The sequence below is a fragment of the Gopherus evgoodei genome, chromosome 4 (genome assembly GCF_007399415.2).
Source record: "Gopherus evgoodei ecotype Sinaloan lineage chromosome 4, rGopEvg1_v1.p, whole genome shotgun sequence".
Classification (NCBI taxonomy): domain Eukaryota; kingdom Metazoa; phylum Chordata; order Testudines; family Testudinidae; genus Gopherus; species Gopherus evgoodei.
Window position 1 is genome coordinate 59,897,150 of NC_044325.1, and position 20,445 is coordinate 59,917,594.

General features: G+C 38.6%; 1 protein-coding gene across 4 annotated transcripts in view; it reads right to left on the minus strand.

The window, feature by feature from the left end:
• Window positions 1-20,445, minus strand: part of FMN1 (formin 1) — a 361,845-nt gene that overhangs the window by 134,824 nt on the left and 206,576 nt on the right. For all 4 annotated transcript variants that reach the window (XM_030559410.1, XM_030559412.1, XM_030559413.1 and 1 more), the window contains one exon: window positions 2,842-2,929. In XM_030559410.1, the coding sequence (XP_030415270.1) occupies window positions 2,842-2,929 (88 nt within the window). The remainder of the gene's footprint in view (window positions 1-2,841; window positions 2,930-20,445) is intronic.

Below are 20,445 nucleotides of genomic sequence, written 5' to 3' on the forward strand. Positions count from 1 at the left end.
GCCGCGCTGCTTCTCTCCTTAAGCGCTCCCCTTCCCCTCTCTTCAAGCAAACACTAGCTGTGGGCATTGCAAAGGGAGCCTCCCTTCCTGCCTCTGCTCATTCACAGCAAACAGTAGCTGTGTTTGTTTTTTTGATAACCAGCTCCGGAGCCCGGAGTTCACAACAAAACAAAGAGAGGCATCACAACAAAACAAAGAGAGTAATCTTCACTTAAAAGGATTATAAGAAGCTTCCAGAGGTCAGTCACAGCGTACTAAGATTATTCTGTGTTTACACTGGCACCCCAGTGCTGCAGCAGCAGCGCTATACTCTTTATTTCTCTCATGAAGATGGAGTACAAGCAGCGCTGTAGCCACGGAAATACAGCGCTGTATGTGCCTTGCCAATGTGGACGGTGAGTGAGTTACAGCGCTATAAAGCCACCAACAGCGCTGTAACTCTCAAGTGTAGCCAAGGCCTCAGTGACTGGAATCGGCGTGTCTGGCATTCTATGTGACTTTCTGTAGTGCTTGTGGGCCTTGAAACATGCCGTTTCTCCATGGTCAGAACTCGTGGAGGATGCAGTGTCTCTCTTGGGCCTTAGCACTGGTACTGGAAGAACTGGACTGGAGCTCCATGGTAGGGGGCACATTCCTCGACTGCTCAGGCTGATGTACAGCGAGGTTGCTCTAATTGCAGGTACTGGCAAGGAAGGAGAGGCAGACACTGCCCCTGAATGTGACATGGGCTTCCCCCAAGAAATAAAGGCAGGTTGGTGCTGTCGCTGATTGAAAACAAGTGAGGGCAGGAAGTGCAGATCTTGAACCTCAGCATCTTCAGCATAATCCAGTACCCAGGTGCAGGTGCTGGGGGTGGACAGCAGGGAAACCACCAAAGCAGTGTCCCAAAGTCCTTAAATCCTAAGAAAACTACTACTAACACCAACAACTACTACTACTACTAATACCAAACATAACACCCCACAATAAAATACTAACTGAATACAAGAAATTCTGAAAGTGCATCACAAGAGATGAAAGAAAAGCAGAAGCTCGGACTTGAACCATGCAACACTGAGAAGGAATTGAGGGCGCAGTTGGTCTGCCCCAGTTGAAACCATGAGGCAGAACAAGGGCACATGTGCGGACCAATGGACACTACTACTTTTAAAAGCTGTGGATGTATGGTGCATGAGCATAATCCTCAGTGGAATACAGATAGGGACCATCATCACTCAAAGAAGAATACAGTATTCCAAAGGCACTCATGAGTTATGCATGTCATTGTAATGATCCTTTCCTAGCCATGAGATTAAATGGTGTTAGCACCCTACAAGCAAGTAATCTTCTTAGCAATAGTCAAGGTTCCATAGTGGTGAGAAGTCTACATAAACTGGGTAAAGTCCAGTGATAAAGGAAAAAGTCTTAGTGAGGAATAGACTGAATGTGACAGCATGAATCAGAAGATGAACTATTACTATCATCATCATAATAATATGGGGTTCTAAGGATCATCCTCATAGCATTTGGGTGCCATCCTTAGCCCTGGGGAGTTATGGTTCTTTTGTCCAGTCATCTCGTCAGACAGATCATGATTAATAGCATTTGTATTGTCGTGAAATATAAAAATGCCACATTAATACTCTGCAGCGTAAGTGTCTTATCTACAAGACATCTCACAGCATGAAATAAGAGATCTTGAAAATGTATCTGAAGAAACTTGAAGTAAGAACATCACAGGCTTTTTATGTTACAGCTGCTGCCTCTTATTAGTCTTGCCAGCAAACTATTCACAAAATTCATTACTGCAGCTAGCGTCTATCATTATGATATCTCTGACACATTATGGGAAGGCTCAAAGTTTTGCCTCATTTCTTTCTTCTTCTTGTAACCATCTGTAAGCCCTTGTTTTTTTTTAAAAAAAAGCTAGAATGCTCCAAGGCTGTTCTAAAATTAATAATAATCAATGCCAGCAGCATCTCAACACCCCTCAATTCCACGCCAGTCTTTGCCATTGTTTTTCCTCCATCACACGCAAGAAAGCAGACTTCAATTTGGAGCTTTCCAGCAGTTGTTTTAAACAACAGCAAAAAGCTTTCTAAATATGAAAATTACCTAAACAGTGTCCTTTTTAATATGTAGCACAAGCACCAAAACACCTGATCTATCTACATCCCCTAAAAACTCTATAGTCAGAGACAGATACATTTTTTCCAAGCTGCTTTGGCTCATTCCTATCAATAATAGGACTTGTGCACAGAATAGTCCCCATCACTTGAAAATGTACAGCTCAGTGTTCATCCCTCTTGTTGTCATATGGGTTTGGTATTTTCACTTTTGGATAAGTTTTTTATACTGCCACCAAAGCAAAAAATTAAACACCTAACAAACCCAAAATATTATTTGTAAGTTCTCACTTGAGCTTCCCTGAGCTGAGGGCCTCTGGGGATAGCGATGGGGAAGAGCGAGAGAGAGAAGAGGAAACAAAGAAGGGAGCCAACATAAACAGCTTTGAGAGCACACATATAGAAGGCAATCCGATAGAACCACTCTTAAAATCCAAAACAACTATACATGAAGAACACAACACTAAAATCATAACACTGGATGTGACACATAAAATCAAAATCTAAAGTCAATTAATTACCAGGGGAAAGGGTAGGGTTTAAATTTCAGATTAAGTTAGCAACAGCAACTGTTCACTTACATGTACGTAGCTGGAAAACTAATTCTACTTTTTCTCGTTATTATGCTGACACCAAAAAAGGAACACACATAAAAGCACCCACTTTCATTCATTTTAAGAAAAGATATAAGAAAATTTCCATGTAAATAATTTATATCAAGTTTTGTAACTCTCACCTTGTTGAATATCCCTCATTTCCAGGTGCAAACTGGATATCAAAATTCCTACAGTTTGAGATCGCTTTCCATCCATCAGCTTGATAATCTGGAATTATAAAACAAAATGCTATTGTGGTCAAAATTACCAGTCTACAAAAGCTTTTGTTATGAAAAGAGCTAGAGATGCTAATTTGTGAGTTAAATTGAATGCTGCTCAACTCTTTTTATTATTTAAATGTGATATAAAGCTATGACTGTATCAATCTTCTCCTGGCCTTCTGTAGCCATGTATATCAGTGACAAGACATCAGCTTCTTCAAATTATTTAAACTTTTCAGCTCAAAAGGGACCACAAAGCTTGGACTTCAAATAACGGTAGTAAATACAACCCAGCTCCAAAATGTAATTCATACCAGCGCCAGTAAGGAAAGATCATCCTTTATTTGTAGGATACTGTCTAGTAGTAAGAGAAACCCACATCAGATCTTTATTCAAGAAATGCATGTTCTTTCCACTTACCCTCATCAGGGGAATGTGGTGCAGTAGTGTGAGATATTCTGAGAAGGGCTGTTATTTAATTGCAGTTAACTCATGCAATTAACTCAAAAAATTAATCATCATTAAAAAAATTAATGGTGATTAATTGCAGTTCTAATTGCACTGTTAAACAATAGAATACCAATTGAAATGCATTAAATATTTTGGATGTATTTCTACATTTTCATATATATTGCATTCTGCGTTATAATTGAAATCAAAGTGTATTTTTTTAATTACAAATATTTGCACTGTAAAAATAATAAAAGAAAGTATTTTTCAATTCACCTCATACAAGTACTGTAGTGCAATCTTTGTCATAAAAGTGCAATTTACAAATGTAGTTTGTTTTTGCTACATAATTGCACTCAAAACCAAAACAATGTAAAACTTCAGAGCCTACAAGTCCACTTAGTCCTACTTCTTGTTCAATCAATGGTTAAGACAAACAAGCTTGTTTACATTTTCAGGAGATATGGCTGCCCTCTTCTTATTTACAGTGTTACCAGAAAGTGAGAACAGGCATTTGGATGGCATTTTTGAAGGTGGCATTGCTAGATATTTGTGTGCCAGATATGATAAACATTCATTTGCCCCTTCATGCTTTGGCCACCATTCCAGAGGACATGCTTCCATGCTGATGACGCTCATTAAAAAAAATATAGTGTTAATCAAAATTTGTGACTGAACTCCTTGGGGGACAACTGTATGTCCCCTCCTCTGTTTTACCCACATTCTGCCATGTTTTTCATGTTACAGCAGTCTTCGATGATGACCCAGCACATGTTGTTCATTCTAAGAACACTTCTGCTGCAGATTTCACAAAATGCAATAAAGGTACTAATGTGTGTTTTCTAAGGATAGCTACAGCACTTGATCCAAGGTTTAAAAATATGAAGTACCTTCCAAAATCTGAGACACACAAGGTGTGGAGCATGCTTTCGGAAGTCTTAAAAGAGCAACACTCTGATGCGGAAACTACAGAACCCGAACCACCAAAAAAGAGAATCAATCTTCTGCTAGTGGTATCTGAATCAAATAATGAAAATGAACATGCATCAGTCCACACTGCTTTGGATTGTTATCGAGCAGAACCCATCATCAACATGAATGCATGCCCCCTGGAATAGTGGTTGAAGCATGAAGGAACATATGAACCTTTAATGCATCTGGCATGTAAATATCTTGCAACACCAGCTACAACAGTGCCACGAGAACGTCTGTTCTCACTTTCAGGTGACATTGTAAACAAGAAGTGGGAAAGCATTATCTCCTTCAAATGTAAACAAACTTGTTTGTCTGAGCGATTGGCTGAACAAGAAGTAGGACTGAGTGGACTTGCAGGCTCTAAAATTTTCACTATTGGTATTGAATGGTTTCCATATGAGGAGAGATTAATAAAACTGAGATTTTTAAGTTTGGAAAAGAGACAACTAAGGGGGGATATGATAGAGGTCTATAACATCATGACTGGTGTCGAGAAACTAAATAAGGGAGTGTTATTTACTCCTTCTCATAACAGAAGAATTAGGGGTTACCAAACAAAATTAATAAGCAGCAGGTTTAAAACAAGTAAAAGGATGTATTTTTTCAAATAACACACAGTCAACCTGTGGAACTCTTTGCCGGAAGATGTTGTGAAGGCCAAGACTGTAAGAGGGTTCAAAAAACAACTAGATAAGTTCATGGAGGATAGGTCCATCAATGGCTATTAGTCAGGATGGTGTCCCTAGTCTGTTTGCCAGAATCTGGGAATGGGTGACAGGGAATGGATCACTGGGTGCTGGCTGGTGAGTCTTGCCCACATGCTCAGGGTTTAACTGATTGCCATATTTGGGGTCAGGAAGGAAATTTTCCTCCAGGGCAGACTGGCAGAGGCCCTGGAGATTTTTCGCCTTCCTCTGCAGCATGGGGCACAGGTCACTTGCTGGAGGATTCTCTGCAGCTTGAGGTCTTCAAACCACAATTTGAGGACTTGAATAACTCAGACATAGGTTAGGGGGTTGTTATAGAAGTGGATGGGTGAGATTCTGTGGCCTGCGTTGTGCAGGAGGTCAGACTAGATGATCCTAATGGTCCCTTCTGACCTTAAAGTCTATGAGTCTATGAGTTCTGTTCATTCCCTCTGGGGCACCTGGCATTGGCTATTGTTGGAAGACAGGATACTGTGCTAGATGGAGCTTTGGTCTGACCCAGTATGGCCGTTCTTATGTTTTGTACATAATTCTACATTTGTAATTTCAACTTTCATGATAAAGAGATTGCACTGCAGTACTTGTATTAGGAAAACTGAAAAATACTATTTATTTTGTTTTTTTCAGTGCAAATACTTGTAATAAAAATAAATATAAAGTGAGCATTGTACACTTTGTATTCTGTGTTGTAACTGAAATCAATATATTTGAAAATGTAGAAAACATCCAAACACATTTAAATAAAAGGTATTCTATTATTATTTAACAATGCAATTAATTGCGATTAATTTTTTTAATCACTTGACAGCCCTAATGATGAATATGTCTCAAAACCCTCAGGTGACCTGAGAATTTTAATTTCACTACAACTCATCCTCAAGTCCTCACTTCCCAACACATGTTTTTCTTGATCAACGAAAGCTGATGGCTTTTCCTATGGCTCCCTCTCAACACGGCTCCTAAAACACTCAAAGATTGCTGAAAAGTTCTTTCCAATGACAACTGAGCATCTGTCACCAAATCCCAGGAGCAGTGAAGGACTTTGACCATCTTTTGAATATTAGATCATACATGTTACTGCTCTGTATTGAGCCCAAACTATTTTTGTGTGTGCGCGCGCGCGTGTGTGTGTGTGTGTGTGTGTGTGAGAGAGAGAGAGAGAGAGAGAGAGAGAGAGAGAGTGACGTTAGCATATTAAAATGAACAAAAGATCCATCTTCAGGTATGTATTATCTCAGAGCGGGGATAGGTACATACATAAAATACAGAAAGGTGAACTTTCAAAGTTTTGGAGGTTTAGTTCAGCTGATGGCACAGATAGACCTGAGATTCAAAATAAGGATTTGAAGCCAAACTTCACCCAAATTTTGCGATGTTTGTATCTGTGGTTTGGTTTGTACCATTAGAGAGATATGACAGGAACAAGTCACAAAATTCAGATCCAGAGATTAACTTCCTCAAAATTCAGGAGGCGTTTCATATCCAGGGTCTTGGGTCAGGACCATCTCTCATTAATTAATTTGAAAATTCAAACACTTTACCAAAATCAGCCTCTCTTCAATCTAGATTTCAACAAGGTTGGAAACTTGCACAAATAAATGCTTAATAGAGATTTCCTGCACAGTATGTCTAGGGAAATACTGTGAGAAACTGAATTTTAATCCCACCAACAGACGCATTCAAATATAAATCAAAACAAACAGTTGAACTTTTCCAACCTCCAAAATCATGATATAAGTTTTGTTATCCCAATAATATATTTTAGTGGCTCTTACAATAATGAAAACTGCAGAGTACGATATGGTTTAAAAAACCTCATACTAATTCATACAATTGTTTACTGCAATACTCCTATCTTATGTGCCCATTCAGGGACATTTAGCAGAACGGCCACTCAGCCAATCACAAATATAAAAGTGAAATGGAGTTGTGAAACATGGTAGAGAGAGAAAGGCTAGTGACATTTTTGTCTGAATAAATACAGAGTTAATTATTATTTATCAAGTGCTAAAAGTGTGCCAGACACTTCACAAACAAACAACAATATATGGTGCCTCCAACAAGGATCTTACAAGCTACTTATGACCATGCAGTAGAGGCTCACCACACAATTTAATGAATGTTAGTTATGCTACATATAGCACATTTTATGCCAGCACTGCAAATAAAACATATCCTGAAAGTCTTTATACACTATATTTATGATACCATGTGTTAGCTATTAAAATTAATTAGGATAATTTTGTATTCTTATTCTATATGTTTTGTTCGAACTAGACAGAATTCATGTTCTGAATTCCCCAAATATACAAACATACAAAATGACTTGGCTACAAGTCACTGTATATGAATACTTTCCATACGTCCCCTCCTGTAAAATGTGATTCTTTGTAAATGTTCGAAAGTATCCAGTGTATGATGATCATTTTTGAAGCTGTACATGACTCTGCTGAACTAGGCAGCACATTAACTTCTAACAGGGATAATTATAGGCTTGACTAGCATGCAATTTGTATAGCATTCACTGACCTCAAGGTTGACCCTGTTCAGGGTCAAATTCATATGTTGTCATAAACCCCATTAGACATGCCTAGTTTGAGGTAAAACCTTTCCAGACTATACCTCATACAGATAATATGACATTAAAAACTAATACATTAGGGTACTTCAGAAAAGTGTTGATACACTCTCCAGATATGATCAAATAAGTTCATGTGGATAATTTTTCTTCTTGTAACTTTTGTAAAAAAATTGCAAATAATTTTAATGGTACATTTAAAAAAATAGCGATTCCTATTGTTTCTAAAAATCTGTATGGTAATAAGTACAAGTGGTCACAATTACCATAGATCAGACTAAACCCAGACTACTTGAAATAACTTCAGCCAAACCAAATCTGTGTGACTAAAGGCTACTATTTTATTCATTAGATAGCAAAAATGGTAACAATAAGACAGTAGAATAGCTCAAGTAGGACATACAAAACATATTAAAAATACAGTTGCATTGCTATGTAATTGCATAAGGAATTTTGTTGTCAGAATTTGGAACCAATGAAGAATTTGGGACCTTTTGCAACAACCAGATGCAATCAGTATTAGAAATAGGGAATATATTTTCTGTGGCATCTCCTTTGCCTCAATTTATGGTCAGTTTTGGGAGGGTGCTGGCAGCAGAGTATAAACTCTATTTGAGAATTTTATATAGAAAACAGATGTAAGAAGGACACATCACTTCTCTAACTTATTAAAAAAGCACAAGGTAATGAAATAGAATTTTGCAAAGGCACCATTGCTGTATTTAGTCTATGTTTGTTAAAGATGATCTGGCATGAATCACCTCTCAGCAGTCAGCATCTCCTGACTGTGGCTGGCAATGACAGGTAAGCAGCTGACATCCTAGCTGTTAGCTGATGCTATTCTGCCAGCTGGCAGACTCTGTCTAAGACTGGACATGGCAGCCAACAGTCTGTCTCTCCTCTAGAGAATAAACACATCACTGAAATAGATGCAGCATCTTCTGGCTCAATGACAAGAAAGTCAATGCTGCTGCTGTCTTATTCAGTCTATCCCCTGGTCCACAACATAATTTGCCCTAAGTGGCTTCTACTGACTGGCCATTTAAAAAATATTATTAGGCTACTTGATTTGATGCAAAGCGTTCTTTGTATGTCTCTCTAATATCTACCATCTACTGTAAAAGTGGATAGGTACTCATGCCTGAATACATTTAGCTAAATTATTCTGACATCCCCACTAATGAGTGTTTCTTTAATGCAGCCAGAAATGCATCCCATTAAATGTTGCATGACAAACCTCATTGTTCTGTGAAATTTTGTCCTGGACACTTTGTGGTACATAAAATTGCAAAGATTAATGACAGGTTTCAGAGTAGCAGCCATGTTAGTTTGTATCCACAAAAAGAACAGGAGTACTTGTGGCACCTTACAGACTAACAAATTTATTTGAACATAAGCTTTCATGGGCCTATGCTCAAATAAATGTGTTAGTCTCTAAGGTGCCACAAGTACTCCTGTTCTTTTTGCAAAGATTAAGTTTACTTAAGCAATTAAAAGCGAAGTCCTTCCCTATACTGGTTCTTTCCATGACAGTCAAATGTGTTGGGAGAAAGTATTGCTAACATGCTGGCCTGCAAATCACAATGTCCAACACCCATACCCAGCCATTTAGCTTGTATACTGCTGTCATAACATTTCTTCCCAGATCTGGACCTTAGTGTCCAAAATATGGGTGTTAGCATGAAAACCTCAAAGCTTAGTTACCCGCTTGGACCTGGTATCACTGCCACCAGCTAGGAATTATACAGTGCCTAGCTCACTGTGGTCTCCCCAAAACCTTCCCTGGGGGACCCCCAGACTCAGATGCCTTGAGTCTTACAACAAAGGGAAATAACCCCCTCCCCTTGTTTCCTTGTTACTTCCTCCCAGGCTCCCCTCCCTGGACGACCCTAGGAGATTCCCTGCTTCCAGTCCTGGAAACACAAGTACTGAGAGATCTAATCTCTCCCCCTCACCCAGAGGGTATGCAAAGTCAGGCTTAGTAAATCTAACACAAAGAGATTTTCCCCTTGACTTTTTCCTTCCACCAATTCCCTGGTGAGCTGCAGACTCAATTCCCTGGAGTCCCCACTAAAGAAAAACTCCAACAGGTCTTAAAAAGAAAACTTTATATAAAAAAAAAAGAAAGAAAAAGACATTAAAAATAGTCTCTGTAATAAGGTGACAATATACAGGGTCAATTGCTTAAGAAAAAAAAGTGAATAAACAGCCTTATTCCAAAAGAATACAATTTAACACATTCCAGCATCTACACACATGTAAATACAAAAAAAAACCAATATAAACCTACTGTCTTACTATCCTTGTACTTACAACTTGGAAACAGAAGATTAGAAAGCCAGGAGATAGAAAGATCACTCTCAGAGCCGAGAGGGCACAGACCCAAGACAAAGAACAAAGAACTCACACCCAAAACTTCCCTCCACCCAGATTTGAAAAAGTCTTGTTTCCTGATTGGTCCTCTGGTCAGGTGTTTGGTTCCCTGTGTTAACCCTTTACAGGTAAAAGAACAGTAAACCTTAGCTATCTGTTTATGACAACTGCAATTGTCCCCAAGCATTTTTTAGGAGCCTACTGAAACCCACCTCAGAGTTACAGCTAAGTATACTCCACAATGCCATCAACCCCTCCCTCTCCAGTATGTGCTCATGGGATTTCTGTAGGATATAAAGCATCAGCCACAATCTCTTCTCCCTTTGCTCAAAGTAAGGCAGGATTTGTCCCTATTTGAATAATACATTTCAAGCAAAATTATGAGAAGCCATTTTGTTTTTATATTTTGATCTATATTTTAAAGTGCTTCAGGAGGCATTTAACTTTAAATTAAATACAGTAGGGGAAAATCTCCTATTATTTTAAAAACACACTTTAAATAGACAAGCAATAGAGATGGCACTTGCTTGATATAGCATAGAGAGGTGGGTGGGGTAATATCTTTTATTGGACCAACTTCTGATAAAAGCTTTTGAGCTACACAGAGCTTTTCTTCATAGTAGATGAAATTTGTAAAATTACCAAAAATTAATGGTTCCTGTCTATGCTAAAGGGTATATCCTACACTTTATGTGAGTGTATAACTTGGTGGTAACTAAAAGAACACACTCTTCTCCCCACCGTACAATGGATGGAGAGAAAGGAAGAGTGGCTGGGAGGAGCATTCACCAGAATTCTTCTGCTCAAACACTGTTTATTACCTCTATGTTGAAAGTTGAAGACGACCGTTGTGTTTCAAACCTGTGAAGCAGACGACTATTTCTGCAATATCTGCCTTTCTTGCAGAACCACAAAATGAAGTAGTCATAATTTCTCATTTAATAGATAGAAAATTTGCTGACAGATATATCCTTTAAACTTAAATAATGCTCTTCATTCAAAATATTGACACATGTTAAATGAGAACATATGTTAATAATTACTTGAAGCCAGTTAGAGATAATAGACAACAGAAAAGTTGTTATCCTCACTGTCATTCTGTGTCTTTGATATGATAATCATTGCACTGAGGGCCCAAAAATGATTGATGGACCTTCATTTAGATCATACAAGTGACAAATTACCTGACATTTACCCATTTTCTTTGTAAGATGAAGAAACAGTGGCATCAGGTTCTTCCTGCCATACTGTTCCTTGAACTAGTATAGAAAATACTAGCTTCTATAAGGATGACTATCTTCCTGGTAAATCCTCAGAAATATAAGGAAGACAAACACTTCCTTTAAAATCTATCTAGCCTTAGTAACGTTAAGATATAAAGAATGCATACACTGCACATTACACTGAAGCACTTGTCTTCTAAAACACATCTCTTTCAGGTGACATGGCATTGTAGTTTGATGCTTGCTGAGCCCATTTTTATTGCATCTCAAAGTCAGTTTCCTAGTTCTACCTTCCTTTCAGCTACCTCTGACTTTACAGCTGAAATCAAGTATAGGGCAACAAGTCTGGGCTGTGCATCTCCCACAAAGTGTGGGGTAGGGTGACTTCAAAGCAATGTAGCAGTTTGCAAATTGCATGGATTAGGTCTGTTAAGAGGCAGACAAAGGCAAATGACAATTTGGTGTGAGGGCAGAACTAGGATTTTGCAGTATATAAAGTTTTAGGTGCTTAAATACAACATATGAAAGAGTCTATGCAAGGCTTGCTAGTCCTATAAGAGCATGTTGGGAGACTGCAGGTGTGGCAGATATCTCCGAGGAGTTGTAAGCCTGGCATATATCTATGAAGTCTAGGATTTCCAAAGGAACCTAAAGAAGATAGGTGTTCAAATACCATTAAAATTCAGTGGAAATTGGTGGGTTTTTTAAAATTACAGTTGAATTCTTTTCAGTATTATAGACATTAACTTTTATATACTCAATTCTTTTCAGTGCATAAACACTTATGCACTTATAAGTTCATGTGCGGAATCTGTTCATAGTGCAAAAACTTGTCTACACACCAAACATTACGGCTGAAGTCTTTTTATACTTTCAGTATAACATAATATTTCTTTTAAAAATAATAAAATTTCCAGACAAATAACTGTGTCAACATAATATTAATAGAGATAGGTAATAGAGAGTTGCTACAAAAGCTAAATGGAAAGAAAATTATAATAAATGTTAAGCCTTACAAAATATGGAAACAATCAGAGAATGCAATGGTTGGATAAATGGTAAATTTTTCAAAAATACTTAAATTCCATTTTCAAAACTGATTTAACCATTTCCGAGCTTAAATCCCACCAATTTTCAATGACACTTAGGATCATAAGTCCCTAAGTCACTTTTGAAAGTGGGACCTAGATGATTTTGAGTACTTTACCTTAAGACTGTAGAACCCTTACAGTAAATACATTAACTTTATCTCCCCTCAAACAACCTTATCTTGACCCACAAGTCACTCTTATCAAAAACACCACATCCTTTTGAATTATACAAACACTTCTAAAATATTTAACATATCTTCAAACTAGGTATGAGCTGGGAGAAAATGTTTAGATCCAAATACTTATCCCAAACTTCCCAACTTCTTGATTTTTGTCCAAGTATTTACAGTGTGACAAAGTTGGGGATTTTGTATCTGGATTAGGATATAAAATCCTACCTCCCAATGCACCAAAGTTCAGAGTCTTTCAGATGAAGAGTTTGGCTTTAAGCACTTCTCTTCTTTTCAACCCAAACATTACCAGTAAATTTAACAAATCAGAACTGCCTTGCTGAAATTATAAACGATGCATTTTAAGGTATATTCTATATAGACATTACATACTGTTTTGTATCTAATTACACAAAAATAATGTTAAAAGTACCTTATTAAGGTTGCAAAGTCAAGCACTCAAAAGTTAGGAAGTGCCTCCTTGGGCATATGCAATATGATAGTCTTTAATTACATGGGCAAATACTAATTTTTCCACAGGAACCCTGACTCATTCCATGCACAGAATGGACAGTGCTCACATAATGGACAACTATTCAGTATATATCGTTCTTCTTTTTTTTTGGAACCATGAAATACCTGGAATAAAACAAACACTTTCCCTCTGTGATGCATGGGAACCGATTGTATAGTACTCAAGAGCAGAAGATAGTCTATTTCCTGTCGTAGCAGGTTCTCATGAGAGAACCTGAGAGGTAGAGGTGTAATTATGTATCTAAAATAGTCTTCTAAATACTCCAAACACAAAACACACACCACCCTGTAATCCACAGCCCTAGCAACAATGCTTCTAGGTGATTTTATTGCTCATTAGCACTTGAAAAAGGAATTACGGAAGTAACACAAGGAATCAATTAAAAGGATGAAAACATCTGTGAGATGAACTCATCAGCTTCTGCAGTGAAGACTCAGAATCTGTCTTTCCTGAAGTCTGTATAAAAGTTTATTTTTCAATCAGAATATCAGGTGCTGTACTCTCTGATACTGTGGGATTCTCAAGCCCAGACTAGTAAAGCATTCACTGAGACAAACAGGAGGTGAATGTTTGACTAGATACATATGACTGGTGGGCCTGGGGTCTTGGGAGGGTGGGAACGGGAATGAAAAAAGAAGAACTAACAGTTCTACATAAATCCACAATAAGCCTTCCATTACCATCAAGTAACAAACCACACTGTTGTTAAGTAAAATAACTCCCTGTTGGATTTCAAGGAGCCCACCATGATTGATCCATTGGAGCTAGCCAGCAGACATTTGGGATTTCAGAGAGACAATGAAAAACACAAGCATATACAAGGGGATCAAACTGTCTGTAAGATTTTCAAGTGGTACTGTGGCCTGGTAACTAGCCATTTATCAGAGACTCATGGAACCTTACATAAGAAAAGCTTTAGTTCTAGGATTTCAGTTAACTTAAACAAAAATTTTTTTTTGTATTTTAAAAGTTTAGAATTACTGATAAAGTGTTTTGAAAATTGCATGTACATATACAATGAAGTTTTTTCCCAAAAGATACACTGTAATTCCACAAGAAGTTACTGGGCTCAATGCAGGAATTACTGTGTAAAATTATATGGCCTGTGTTATGCAAGAAATCAGACTAGATGATCAAAATGGTCTCCTCTGCACTGTGTGCAGCAGTATTTGGACAACACGAATAGGACTGGCAATACAGTCAAACCTTGCAATAACGCGCCCCACAATAACGCGAATTAGAATATAATGTGATCATAAGTTGGCTCCCCTTTAAGCTGTAGAACTGTTTGCGTTTTGCCGGAATACTTTTTTTTTTTTTTTACAACATTTATAAATAAACCGCATTCTTCCAGTTTTATAGGATAAAGTGACTCATGGCCATTGCAGGCCCATTGCACTTAGTTCTCGAGTTGTACATGTGTATGATGTTTGCCTATGAACTTGTTACTAATTTCCTATATTTTAAAAAATATTTTACCATTATGGATATGCCAGTTTGCAAATGGAAGTCATTTTCTGCCCCCCCCCCGAACTCCCAACCCCCCATTCTCCTTGTCCCTTGACTGCCCCCTTCGGGGATCCCGCCCCTAACTGCACCCCAGGACTCCACCCCCTACCTAAGCTTCCCTGCTCCTTGTCCCAACTGTCCCCTCCTGAGACCCTTGCACCCTAATTGCCCCCACGCCCCATCTAACCACTCCCCGCCCCAGACAGCCCCCCCCGAATCCCAGACACATCCAACCGCCCCCGCTCCCTGTCCCCTGACTGCTCTGATCCCTCTCCACACCCCTGCCCCGACAACCCCCCCCCCCAGAACTCCTGACTCATCCAACTCTCCTCCTGCTCCCTGACTGCCCCCCAGGTCTCCTTTTACCTTGCCCATGGTGGTCAGACGCTGGCTCCATCTGGAGGCAAAACACTCTGCTGGGCGCACAGTCCCTCCCCCGCAGACTGCTGAGGCAGCAGGAGGGGCAGCAGTGGCGGCAGCTCACATGCCAGGGAGCCACAGAGCCCAAGTACGGTGAGGGTGGAGCTGGGGCGTGCATGGGAGCCAGTGCCCGCATGCATCTGCTGCAGCCTGCAGGAGCCCCTGGGGGGGATGCCAGGCTGCAGCCTGGGCAGGAGGGGCGGCAGGCGCGGCTGCTTCCTGTTAACGGCACTGCCGCCTTTGCAGGGATGCTGCCCTCCTGCGCTGTGCTGGCTCCTCCATGGCTGGGACTCGCTGCCGCAAGCAGGACACTCTGGCTCTCCAGTGCCTCTGAAAGGCAGCTCCTCCCTGCCCAGCCAGGGCACCACTTTTTGGCACCCCCAACCACTTGGTGACCTAGGCGACCACCTAGTTCACCTAGTGGTTGCACCAGCCCTGCATATAACATTCTAGCAGCATAAATGGCTGGATATGAGTAGGGTGCTATCAAATCCACCATCCATTTTGTCAATTTCATGGTCACAGGATTTTAAAAATTGTGAAAGTCAGGATTTCAGCTATCTAAATTTGAAATTTCATGGTGTTGTAATTGTAGGGGTCCTGACTCAAAAAGAAGTTGTGAGAGAGTTATTGTAGGGGCGATTGCAGTACTGCTACCCTTACTTCTGCGCTGCTGCTGATGGCAGCACTGCCTTCTGATCTGAGCAGCTGGAGAGTAGTGGCTGCTGGCTGGAAGCTCAGCTCTGAAGGCAGAGCCGATGCCAGCAGCAGCGCATAAGAAAGACTAATGATATGGTATTGCCACCCTTATTTCTGTGCAGCTGCTGGTAAGGTGCTGACTTCAGAGCTGGGTTCCTGGCCAGCAGCCACAACTCTCCAGCTGCCCAGTTCTCAGGTCGGTGCAGAAGGAAGGCTAGGCAATACCGTGTCCCCCCAAGATAACCTTGTGACCCCCCTGCAACTCCCTTTTTGGGCCAGGACCCCTCAATTTGAGAAACGCTGGTCTCCCCTATGAAATCTGTATCGTATAGGGTAAAAGCACACAAGACCAGATTTCAATATCTATGATGTGTATTTCATGACCATGAATTCAGTAGAGCCCCAGATATGGGATCTGGGAATCAAAATATGTATTTTTACTAGGGCTATCAATTAATTACAGTTAAATTACACAATTAAGTTAAAAAAATTAATCATGATTAAAAAGAATCACGATTATTCGCAGTTTTAATCACACTGTTAAACAAAAGAATACCAATTGAAATTTATTAAATATTTTAGGATTTTTTCTACATTTTCAAATATATTGATTTCAATTACAACACAGAATACAAAGTGTACACTGCTCACTTTATATTAGTTTTATTACAAATATTTGCACTGTAAAATGATAAACAAAAGAAACTATTTTTAAATTCACCTCTTATAAGTACTGTAGTGCAATCTCTTTGTTGTGAAAGTGCAATTTACAAATGTAGATATTTTTTGTTACATAACTGCACTCAAAAACAAACCAATGCAAAACTTTAGTGCCTACAAGTCCACTCAGTCCTACTTCTCATTCAGCCATTCGCTAAGACAAACAAGTTAGTTTACATTTATGGGAGATAATGCTGCCCACTTCTTATTTACAATGTCACCAGAAAGTGAGAACAGGCGTTCACATGGGAATTTTGTAGCCAGCCTTGCAAGGTATTTAAATGCCCGATATGCTAAACATTCATATGCCCCTTCATGCTTCTGCTACCATTCCAGAGGACATGCTTCCATGCTGATAACGCTCATTAAAATAATAGTGTTAATTAAACTTGTGGTTGAACTCCCTGGGGGAGAATTGTATGTCTCCTGCTCTGTTTTACCTGCATTCTGCCATACATTTCATTTTATAGTAGTCTCTGATGATGACTCAGAACATGTTCATTTTAAGAACACTTTCACTGCTAATTTGACAACGCAAAGAAGGTACCAATGTGAGATTTCTTAAGATAGCTACATCACTCAACTCAAGGTTTAAGAATCTGGAGTGCCTTCCAAAATCTGAGAGCGACGAGGTGTGGAGTATGCCTTCAGAAATCTTAAAAGAGCAACACTCTATGCGGAAACTACAGAACCCAAACCACCAAAAAAAGAAAATTAACCTTTTGCTGGTGGCATCTGATTCGGATGATAAAAATGAACATGTGTCGATCCACACTGCTTTGGATAGTTATTGAGCAGAACTCGTCATCAGCATGGACACATGTCCTATGGAATGGTGTTTGAAGCATGAAGGGACATATGAATCTGGCATGTAACTATCTTGTGACGCTGGCTACAAAGTGCCATGAAAACACCTGTTCTCACTTTCAGGTGACACTGTGAACAAGAACCGGGCAGCATTATCTCCTGCAAATGTAAATAAACTTGTTTGTCTGAGCAATTGGCTGAACAAGAAATAGGTCTGGGTGGACTTGCAGCCTCTAAAGTTTTACATTGTTTTGTTTTTGAGTGCAATTATGTAACAAAAACAAATCTGCATTTATAAGTTGCACTTTTACGACAAAGATTGCACTACAGTACTTGTATTAGGTGAATTGAAAAATATTGTTTCTTTTGGGTTTTTTTTTACAGTGCAAATACTTGTAATAAAAATAAATATAAAGTGAGCACTGTGCACTTTGTATTCTGTGTTATAATTGAAATAGATACATTTGAAAATGTAGTAAACATAAAAATATTTAAATAAATGAGATTCTATTATTAACAGTGCAATTAATCACGTGATTAATCAAGATTTTTGTTTAATAGAACGATTAATTGCTTTTACATTTTTTAATTGCTTGACAGCCCTAGTTTTCACTTTTTAATTCTGGTGAGTGACTTCCAAAGTTCATCTCTTATCTGCTTCCTCAAGTGAGGGTTTTTTTCGTATTTTCACCCTAGTTTTTCATGCCATCCATATTTTTACACTCTATTTGTTTCAGTAATCTCAGTAAACCCTATTCTATATTTTTAAAAATAAAAGTTGAAGTTGAACTACATTGAAATGCAAATGAAGAATCATTCATATATCCAGATAAACAAGGGACCATATAGTGTGTGAAAAAATAGATAAGGTTTCCCACAAAAGATGGGCACCATACTATTTGCCACCTATACTGTATGTATGTAATCCTACTAGAAATTAGGTTCTGGACAAAGAGTAAAGAAAAAATACAGCAAAGAACCACTGTATTAGCCATAACAAATTAGGATTCAGTTTTTGTTTTACCAAAAGGGGTCGGCGAGGAAGTGAACAGGAATATGTATTTGCTCTTCAGAACAGAAGACTAATGCTCTCCGTATTTTGGTCCAGCATACTTGAAATTTAGGGATGTTACATGTATGAGTTGGAGTAGGAAATACAAATAAATGTAAAAAATTGTCTAATTTCTTCTTAAAAGCCTGTGTTCATAGCATTATGTTCAAGAGACTTTTAAAGTCTATATTTTCCAACCAGATAGTAAAATGTTTTCTTATGGATCAAATTCAGTGAAATGTAGAATAAATCTCCCCTTTCAATCTCTGACTGTGCAAAAGCAGATTTAGAAAGCAGGTATCAGGAATTTGCACTATTGTACTAATTGGATTTACTTCTACAACTAAGTACTGAACACCATTCATATTCTAAAGATTTATAAAGTAAAATAGGATTGGAAGGATTTTTCTTATATGGACAGGTTTGTCCAGGTTAAATAATAATAGTAAACATGTAACAACCCAAATAATTTAATATCCTTAAAATGCATTTGTATAGATCACAAAACCAATCTTCCTTTCTATTAACATATTATTTGGAGTTATAAACGTTAAGTGCTATTTATAACTAGATTAATTAGTATGTTAAGACAAATAATTTCTGATCAAAAATGTTTTAAATATCTGGAGGTTGTCAAACTTCTTTGTTTTTCTAATTATGTATGATAAAGGGAAGGATTATATCCAAGGTGCCCTCTTGTGGCTCAAATCAGGGAAACTTAACTGAGCTTATGTCATATAATATATAATAATGTATTGCTATGAGACTTCTGCAGTAACAAAACAATGTCAATCACTTCATGGACTAACACTCTTTCTTCTTTGTCAGGCTCCTAATTTTACTTTAAGATCTTATTTCTGCGTCCATTTTTTAAAGTGTGGGTAACAAATAAGATAATACGGCAACTGTGAACATATCTGAAAGTGTCTAGTGGCACTGTCACTTTAACTGTACTGGGCCTTTTAGGATAAATACAAGTGGCATGGTTTTTTTATCATTCTTTTATAAGATCCCTTGAACAGCTCACATGGCGCAGACCTTATGCTTGCAATGACATTTAATCTTCCAAGATTAAACATTAAGCTCAATTTAGATTGAGCTAGCTAAGGATGAAAAAGCAAATACCTATGCAGCTGTTTTACTTTAAAATACAATTACTTATAATTTGTATGTCTATGTATACTCTAATCAAGAGCAAAATAGACTGTATAGAGCCTGGCTCCTAATGTGAGAGTTAAACCTACATCCTTATGGCCTGGAATCAAGAAGGCTTGACTCTACACACACCGTTCGCTAACTGTGGCCGATAGACCACTGGTTGTCTGCAGAGAGGGTGCTGGTTCCCCATAGGGAAATAGCAGATCACTTATTGCTGGCTTCTACTTGCAGAGAAAAGGCTGGACAACCAAAGTAACCGAAAATGAGGCAGAGCCATCCTAGGTGCCCTCACTAATGGCTACTGCTATGTAACAATAGGAGAGAAAACAGGAACTGCACTCAGGGGCTGCAGCAATCAGTAGGATTGGAGCCGCCAGCCAACAGCAAGAACTACCATCAGGAGAGGAGCCAAAGTAACTAGTATAAGAGGAATGTTCAGGGGACCAGGCAAGAAGTGTGGAGGATGATGGGTGGGGCCAGCCCTAGGCATTTTGCCTGCCAGGCTGGAAAATGTTTTTGTGTGTTGGTGCAAAACAAAAACAAAACAAAAAAAAACCCAGAATAAAGAAAGAAACAACCCTCACAGGCAGCCAATCAGTGGAGAGGGAAAAAACCCAAACAAAAAATGGTCAAGTCCCACAATGGTACCACTTCCTTGCTTGTCCCTAAAACTAGTCCTGATAATGCGACCAAAATGGCAGAGGAGCATGCACATGAGACCAAGCAAAGAGAAAAGAATGGAAGAGGGGGATGAAACAAAGAGCAAAATGAAGTGGCATTATTAACTTTTTTCAAAGAGAACATCAAGTCCTGCATAGCAAATAAATAGAGGAAATGATTTAAAATATTTTGCTTTAAATTGTAAATATATTTGAAGTGTACACCTACACATGCACAATGCTCATGGCCATTCATTTTCAGTTTTTATTTTGTTTAAAATTTCCTGGGAACAAGTCAGTGTTTGTTATATAAAATTTTAAATAGGTGAAAAATGTGAAAAAATTAACTTTATAGTTTTCTAGGTAAATATTGGGGTTAATATTGGGATATGGAAGGA